This window comes from Myotis myotis, unplaced genomic scaffold (genome assembly GCF_014108235.1).
Source record: "Myotis myotis isolate mMyoMyo1 unplaced genomic scaffold, mMyoMyo1.p scaffold_m19_p_6, whole genome shotgun sequence".
Taxonomy (NCBI): domain Eukaryota; kingdom Metazoa; phylum Chordata; class Mammalia; order Chiroptera; family Vespertilionidae; genus Myotis; species Myotis myotis.
Genome location: NW_023416368.1, coordinates 82,171,516 through 82,179,932, shown reverse-complemented (window position 1 = coordinate 82,179,932; position 8,417 = coordinate 82,171,516). Strand labels below are relative to the sequence as shown.

Genomic DNA, 8,417 nt, shown 5'->3' with positions numbered 1-8,417 from the left:
GAACTTGCAGTACATTACCAGCTGTGATTCTCCACTGAAATGTTTTTTTTAAAGGGAGCTCAAGGTCACACAAATAGATGAACAATCAGCAGCCCTGTTCGGAAGGTGGTTTGAAGACTTCATTGCTGTAGTTTGGATTAACTCCCCTCCCACCAACCCCCATCCCAAATTGCATTTATAATTTGTGACTGAGGATCATTTGTTTGTTAATGTACTGTGCCTTTAACTTTAGACAACTTTTTATTTTGATGTCCTGTTGGCTCAGTAATGCTCAAGATATCAATTGTTTTGACAAAATAAATTTACTGAACTTGGGCTAAAATAAAAAAAAATCTGATGAACAGAATAAACTGGTGAATATAATAGAATCAGGGGCATAGAAAGGGAATGGACTGACAATTCTCAGGGGGAAAGGGGTGTGGGGTGTGGGGTGCGGGAAGAGACTGGACAAAAATCGTACACCTATGGATGAGGACGGGCGGGGGGGAGGTGGTGGTAAGGGCAGGGTGGGGGTGGGAACCGGGTGGAGGGGAGCTATGGGGGGGGGGGAGGAGAGGAACAACTGTAATAATCTGAACAATAAAGATTTATTTTAAAAATAATAAAATAGCCGAAACCGGTTTGGCTCAGTGGATAGAGCGTCGGCCTGCGGACTGAAGGGTCCCAGGTTCGATTCCGGTCAGGGGCGTGTGCCTGGGTTGCGGGCATGTCCCCAGTGGGAGATGTGCAGTAGGCAGCTGATAGATGTTTCTCTCTCATCGATGTTTCTGACTCTCTGTCTCTCTCCCTTTCTCTCTGTGGAAAATCAATAAAATATATTTTAAAAATAATAATAATAATAATAAAATAAAAAGCTGCATTACATCTATACAATGGGATACTATGCTATTGTAAAAAAGAAAGAACTCTTACCATTTGCAACAGCATGGATGGACCTGGAGAGTAATATGCTAAGTGAAATGAGCCAATCCGAGAGGGATAAATATCACATGACTTCACTCATTTGTGGAATATAATGAACAACATAAACTGATGAACAAAAATAGATCCAGAGACATAGAAGCATTGAACAGACCCTCAAATCTCAGAGGGAAGGCGGGGGTTGGGGGGTTAAGAGATCAACCAAAGGACTTGTATCCATGCATATGAGCATAACTAATGGACACAGACGATGGAGAAGGGGCATGTGCTGGGGGGCGGGAGTGGGTGGGGAGAGGTCAGTGGAGGAAAAAGGAGACATATGTAATACTTTCAACAATAAAGAATTTTTTTAAAAATAGGAGAGTACCCTCCTGATGGAGTCCTTGCAAAGCAATTAGTTTCTTGGCCCAATAAGCAGTAATAAATTTCAACTATGGTTATTGTTACTACTGTAGAATTCCATCTGCATTCCTTGAGTCTTGATAACATCCCACAGACACTTGGGACCCAAGCACCGTGGGATGCCCTCAGACTAACATAACCCAGAAAATAGGATAGTCTCTCAGATCCCAAAGCCACGACGAAAGACACCAACAGCCTTGAGAACCTGCATCCTTGGGGACCACTATCTTAAAGGTCATTTGGCAGCACAGAACACAACCCTCCCCAGAAGGAAAATCATAGGATACTGAAGTTTCTCACTGCCCCCAAGGGGAGACACTAGATGTAGTGGGTTGAAGTGTCCCCCCAAGATCATGTCCTCCATGGAACCTCAGATTATGACCCTTTTTGAAAATAGAATCTTTGCAGATGTAATTTAATTGTTTTAAATGTGTTTTTTTATTGATTTCAGAGAGGAAGGGAGAAGGAGAGATAGAAACATCAATGATGAGAGAGAACCACTGATCAGCTGCCTCCTGCATGCCCCCCACTGGGGATCAAGCCCACAACCTGGGCATGTGTCCCAACCTGGAATTGAACCCTGACCTCCTGGTTCATAGGTTGACACTCAACCACTGAGCTGTAATTAAATTAAGATGAGGTCATACTAGATGAGTATGGGCCCTGCATTCAATATGACTTGTCCTTTCAGGAAGAGAAGAGAAAAGAAGACAGAGACACACAGAATGATGAAGGCCATTGAAGAGAGAGGCAGAGATTGGAGTAATGCAGCTATGAAGCCAGGAATACCGAGGATTGTGGGCAACTACTGGGAGCTGGAAGAGGCAGGTAGGGAGTCTTCCTTAAAGCCTTCGGAGGAAGTATGGCCCTGCTGGCACCTTGATTTTGGATTTCTGGTCTCCAGAACTGGGGGACAATACATGTCTGTTGTTTTAAGCCACCCAGTTTGTCGCCCTCAGAAACCGCAGGGTGGGGCAAAAGTAGGTTGACAATCATTTATATGGAAAAATAATACAATAGTTAATAAATAATAATATAAGAATAAAGCCTGTGTTTTGTGTACTCACAACTGTAAACCTACTTTTGTCCCACCCTGTCATAGGGTTTTCCAATAGGCATAGGGTTTCCCATGTCACCAAGTAGAAAATCTAAGTCCCTCCTCTGTCTCTCCAGGGTTCTGTGATCTCACTTGTAAATTCCTGTGCATCCTCCTCTCCTCTCTCTCTCTCTCTGCAGATGGGACCTTTCATGCTTCTCTCTCCTGTAGAGGTGCGATTTCCTGACTAACACTGCCTGTGAGGTCAAGCCCGCCCACTCTGTGGAAATTGGCCCAGCTTGCGTCATGAGTCCACCCAATCAGCTGTGCCAAGGGAAGGCATCACCTGGTGCCAAGGGTGTTATTCAATAGGCAACAACCAGCGTAGCCAGACGCTGACCAGTCAGATCTGACTGTGGTCCCTGGACCAAGAATTCTGGGGACAACCTTTCCCCACAAATTTTAGGGATGCACCAAGGGTTAAGGTTTTAGATGCTTGGTCACAAGGGCCGCCCTAGGAGTCCAAAGGAAGTATCCAGGAATGGGGACTAGGAGTAATGGGTTGTGCATGGTGACAAAATTATGGGGCAGGGAGAACTGACGAGGTCTGGAGAGAGGAACAGCATGCTGGTGCTGTGTTTTCAACCCATTATCTGCTTTTGTAAAGACGTTGCTCATGTTTTCACAAGCAAGTGAAGTGTGGACATAGATCTTTGGTCCATTTTATCTTAGTCTCTTTTTTTAATTGATTTCAGAGAGGAAGGGAGAGGAAAAGAGAGCTAGAAACATCAATGATGGTAGAAAATCATTGATTGGCTGCCTCCTGCACACCCCCTACCTGAGATCAAGCCCCCAACCTGGGCATGTGCCCTTGACCAGAATCGAACCTGGGACCCTTCAGTCTACAAGCTGATGCTCTATCCACTGAGCCAAACAGGCTAGGGCTTATCTTAGTCTTTAAAAGGAAAATAAATCTACATCACTTGTTTGTCACTTGCACGCAGGGTTAACTATGGGAGGGAATGAAATTGTGTGTCTATTATAAATTTTGTAGGCATAAATTATTGTGTAGGACACCATTTATGAATAAAATAGAGAATGCTCTTCATTGCAAATTCTATTTAGTCAGTTGATTCTCTGCAGAATGCCTTAATTTTTCCCACTCTTGTACCAATAGTCAACACTGCGTGCAAATGACAAACGTGATGTAGATTGTATTTTCCTTTTAAAGACTAAGGTAAGCCCTAGCCAGTTTGGCTCAGTGGATAGAGCGTTGGCCTGTGGACTAAAGGGTCCCAGGTTCGATGTCCAGTTGCAGGCTCAATTCCCAGTGGGGGGCGTGAAAGAGGCAGCCAATCAATGATTCTCTCATCATTGATGTTTCTATCTCTCTTTTCCTCTCCCTTCCTCTTTAAAATCAATTTTTAAAAAAATACTAAGATAAAACGGGCCAAAGATGTATGTCCACACTTCACTTGCTTGTGAAAACATGAGCAACTTCTTTACAAAATCAGATAACGATTTGAAAACAGTAGATGAAGACTTCCTTGATATTCACAACATAACAGGTAGAGCCAAGACACACTTTTAAGTCTAATCTACTTGTTTAACATCAGTTCCTCCATCACTTTAAGTCTAGCTGACCAGCAGACAATAAATCAAGCCCTGGCTTGTAGCATTTGCTGATTCCCGTGGCTGATTTTAAGTTACTGGCGTGACGGTACTGAACAGAGCTGGCAAGTGACTTCCTGCAGAACTGTATTCTACAGTATTTCCACCACCCACTTACCATAGAGGAAAATAACCTCGAGCATACATAATAGTAGGATGGAAATAATAAAACCCCTAAAGCATACAGTAGTTATGAGTCCCAGATAACACTGTCTGGTGTACAGTAAAAGCTCAATACAGTCATTACATTTATAAACATTTTATTACCCAGTACCATCCACCACTCACACTGCCCCCTGGCCCAGGCACACCAGGTCACAATCACAGTCATAGTGGCAAACCAGCCTAGAAGATGTCAGCTTGGCAAAAGCTGGAGTTTGGGTCTGTTTTGCTCATTGCTGTGTCCTCAACACCTAAAACAGTGCCTGACACATAGTAGATGGTCAAAAGACAAGTTGCATGAATGAAACTCACACAACAAAGAATTCTGCAGACCCCCTAAAGCTACCCCACAAATCCCAAAGGGGGAGGCTCGGAGTGAGTCTTTATTTCTCACTTATTAACATAAGTAAGGATTTTTTGAGGTCTGTCTTGCTTGCTGTTGGTTGTTTTGGTCTGTTTCTTCAGCCCTGCTGCACAGTACCTGGCCTGGGCACTCAATAAATATAAGTTAAACAGATAAATATAAAGTCCACTGTCTGAGCTCAGGCTCATAATAAATACCAAGGGTTTGATTCGGGGCAGGAGTGATAGAGGGACCAGGAGAATCCTTGAGGAGGGGGTCAGCAGCCAGAACCCCTGCCCTGCCTGGTGAGGTAGAGAAGCCAGGGCTCATCACCAGAGGCCCCGCAGAAGAAAGGCAGGATTTAGTCTCCCTGCAGGGGGTGGCAACCCCGCCTGCCTCATGAAGGCTGTCCCGAGGGGAGTCCAGCAGGGACCTTGGTGGCCACTCGGTAGAGGCCCAAGACCGTGGCACCTTGTGCAAGCTGCCAGGCGGGGTGCACCCCAGCCGCAGCCCTGAGATGGACACCCAGGCGCTGGCCAGCGCGCAGGTGCAGCAGGCCACCCCGGAAACCAGCTGCTGAGTCCCCGGCTTCAGAGGAGGGAGATGGCAGGTCCAAGGTCAGGGCCATAGCTGCAGCCCCTCTGCCCGGCGGCTGCAGATGCAAGGCAATGGAGACGGAGCCAGAGCCAGCTCTAGCCACCACACGTTGCAGTTCCAGGTGCAAAAACACATAGTAGATGCCGGCCTCAGACACCACCAGCTCCTGTGTGTGCTCATCATAGCTCAGGCCCGGTGCCAGGAACACACCTTTCAAGCCAGGGTCACTGTACCAATGCAGGAGCCCTTCTGTCAGCAGTGCTGCAAGAGGAGGCAGGGGGAGGGGTTTCCTGAGCAAGGATGTGGCAGGGGCACAACCTGGGGAGGGGGTGGAGGGGCTCTGAGGACAGAAGGGTTCTCAGAGGGAGGAAGGGCTGGAGGATGGAGGGAGGAAGGGACAGGGAAAAGGGGGGAGGCTGTCAGGAAGAGGGAGGGGGAGGGGGGACACGGAAAGGGGTGGGGGTGGAAGGTGAGAGACTTCTAGGAATAGGAACCTGCAGGAGGACTTGCGATGCAAAAGGGGATGGGAAGGGGAGAGTAGGGCTAGGGACTGGGGGGGGGGTGGGGGGGTGAAGGAAGGGGGTTAGAGAGGGAGGTGAGGGGAATGGGACAGCATGAAGGAGGGGACTCAGAAGGAGGAGGGAAGGTGGGCGGGGTCTCAGGAAGGGTGTAGAGAAGAAAAGCAGAGATTGGGAGGAGAGTCTAAAAGGGACAGGGGAGGGAGGTCTCTGGAAGGAAGGAGGGAAGCGAGTGGGAAGGAGAGGGTGAAGTTCCCAGAGGCCAGTGGGAGAGACCAGGACGGGACGGGGTTTGGGGATCCCGCCCTAGGCCTGAGCGGGTGGGTTTTAGTGGGCAGATGGAAGTCAGCTGAGGGGCAGCGGGAGCGCAGAGACAGGTGAGATTCATAGAGGGGAGAAGACAGCTTTCAGAGGGAAGGAGTCGAGGGTCGGATTTAGTCAGAAGGAGGCCTCCGGCTCCCGGGACCTTCCCACTTAGTGTCCCTATCCCGGGGGAGGGCGGTGCGGGGGGGGGGGGCAGAGGGATGGCGCAGGACACTCACCATCTCGGGCCACCAGCTGCGCGAACACGCCCACATCCTGAGGAGGAAAGGCAGAAAGTGAGCGGAGGGTCCCCCAACCGCTCGGCAGCCCCCTGAAAAGTGCCCCACCGCGTCTGCGCAGCCCTTCCGCTCTCCTTTCCCCCTCCTCCAAAAGGGCACCCCAACATCCACGCACACCTCAACTTGGGGGCTCAACCGGCCCCAATCCGTGGGATCTGCAAGGACAGCACACCCACCAGGACTCAAGACCGAAAATAAGTGTGATCCCTCCAGGTGGCTTGGAACAGGGAGGTCTTGGGAGGAAAAGGGGGACACCCCAGGGGTCCGGGAGGAAACCTAGGTTCTCCGGGAGTTAGGGGGAAAGTGAGGGTCCCCTCAAAGGTTCGAAGTGCCCCTCGGGGTCCGCGATGGAGAAAGGGTCCCGCCCTAGGGTGCCGGATGCAGATGGGGTCTCGCGGGGGTACAAGGTGAGCAGGGGTGCCCCCCCATGTCCTGGGTAAAGAAGGGGTGCTTTCAGGGACTCGGGGTGCAGAAAGGGGTCGGCCCAGGGTGCAGGGTAGAGAAGGAGTCCCAAGCAGGGGCGCATCTCACCTGCGGGGAGTCGGGGAGGCGGGCCCGGGCGTCGGGAGGGAGCTCGGGCAGCCTGGAGTCGGGCGCGGGGCCGGGGCCGGGGCCGGGGCCGGGCGAGGCGGGGCGGCGGGGCAGCTCCCAGGCGCGGACGGCGCAGACGGCGCAGGCGGCCGCGAGCAGCAGCAGCAGCGCGGCGCTCAGCGCCCAGGGCAGCCGGCGGCAGGCGGGGCCGGGGGGCGCGGGCGGCCGCGGGGCCTCGGGGTCCGGGACGGCGTCGGAGCTGGAGCCCATGACCAGCGGCAGGCGGCTAAAGCCGGGGTCCCGGGCTCCCCGTTTTATAGTGAACCCGGAAGCCCCGCTTTCCGGGGCGGAGACGGTGGGGATCCCAGCGCCCGCCCCCTCCAGCCAGGCTTTCCCCAACTTTCTCTTCTCTGGATCTCATCTCCGGTCTCCTTGCTCTCTCTCGCCCTCCAATCTCTGTCCCACGCTTCTTGCTCCCGCGTTCTCTCTCTGCCTCTCTCTCTCTCTCTCTCTGCCTCTCTCTGTGTGTCTCTTTCTATCTCTCTCTGTCTCACTCTTTCTGTCTCTCTCTGTCTCTCTCTCTCTGTCTCACTCTTTCTGTCTCTCTGCCTCTCTCTCTGCCTCTCTCTGTGTGTCTCTTTCTATCTCTCTCTGTGCCTCTCTCTCTCTCTCTGCCTCTCTGTCTCTCTCTGCCTCTCTCTGTGTGTCTCTTTCTATCTCTCTCTGTCTCACTCTTTCTGTCTCTCTCTGTCTCTCTCTCTCTGTCTCACTCTTTCTGTCTCTCTGCCTCTCTCTCTGCCTCTCTCTGTGTGTCTCTTTCTATCTCTCTCTCTGCCTCTCTGTCTCTCTCTGTCTCTCTCTTTCTGTCTCTCTCTTTCTCTTTCTTTCTGTCTCTCTCTCTCTGCCTCTCTCTGTGTGTCCCTCTGTCTCTCTCTGTCTCTCTCTCTCTGTCTCTCTCTCTCTGCCTCTCTCTCTGCCTCTCTTTCTCTGTGTCTCTCTGTCTCTGTGCCTCTCTCTTTCTGTCTCTGTGCCTCTCTGTCTCTCTCTGTGCCTCTCTCTCTGCCTCTCTCTGTGCCTCTCTCTCTGTCTCTCTCTCTCTCTCTGTGTCTCTCTGTCTCTCTCTGTGCCTCTCTCTCTGTCTCTCTCTGTGTCTCTCTCTGTCTCTCTCTGTGCCTCTTTCTCTGTCTCTCTCTACCTCTCTCTCTCTCTCTGTGTCTCTCTGTCTCTCTCTGTCTCTCTCTGTGCCTCTCTCTCTGTCTCTCTCTCTCTCTCTGTGCCTCTCTCTCTGTCTCTCTCTCTCTCTCTCTCTCTGTGTCTCTCTGTCTCTCTCTGTGCCTCTCTCTCTGTCTCTCTTTGTGTCTCTCTCTCTGTCTCTCTCTCTGTGCCTCTCTCTCTCTGTCTCTCTCTGTCTCTCTCTCTCTCTGCCTCTCTCTCTGTACCCCCCCCCCTTCCTCTCTGGGTGCCTCTCTGTAATTCTGTATCTTTCCTTTTATCTGTACGTCTCTCCCCATTTGTCCCTGTGTCCATTGATTGTCTGCGTTGGGCCGGGTCTCGGGATGGTTCTATCCCTTATTATGTCTGTGTCTCTGGCTCTGGCTCTGACTCTCCCTGCCTCTGTCTCAGTGTCCCTCCCT

The 8,417-nt window shown here is 51.2% G+C and overlaps 1 protein-coding gene across 1 annotated transcript; it reads right to left on the bottom strand.

Annotated features, from left to right (window-relative positions):
* Window positions 1-3,775: 3,775 nt before the first annotated feature.
* On the bottom strand, window positions 3,776-7,258 carry TNFSF9 (TNF superfamily member 9). The gene is made up of 3 exons (XM_036314046.1): window positions 6,878-7,258; window positions 6,193-6,284; window positions 3,776-5,393 (listed from the first exon to the last, which is right to left on the bottom strand). The coding sequence occupies exons 1-3, from the start codon at window positions 7,051-7,053 to the stop codon at window positions 4,933-4,935; spliced, it is 729 nt and encodes a 242-aa protein (XP_036169939.1). The 5' UTR covers window positions 7,054-7,258; the 3' UTR covers window positions 3,776-4,932.
* Window positions 7,259-8,417: the final 1,159 nt, after the last annotated feature.

What these genes read in the sequence shown, in the direction of transcription:
- TNFSF9 (XM_036314046.1), bottom strand. Translation starts at nt 7,053, where the DNA reads ATGGGCTCCAGCTCCGACGCCGTCCCGGACCCCGAGGCCCCGCGGCCG. An exon ending in CTGCCCCGCCGCCCCGCCTC is followed by an intron (nt 6,285 to 6,877) that starts GCCCGGCCCCGG and finishes GGCACTTTTCAG; the next exon opens with GGGGCTGCCGAGCGGTTGGG. An exon ending in GCAGCTGGTGGCCCGAGATG is followed by an intron (nt 5,394 to 6,192) that starts GTGAGTGTCCTG and finishes CTCCTCTTGCAG; the next exon opens with CACTGCTGACAGAAGGGCTC.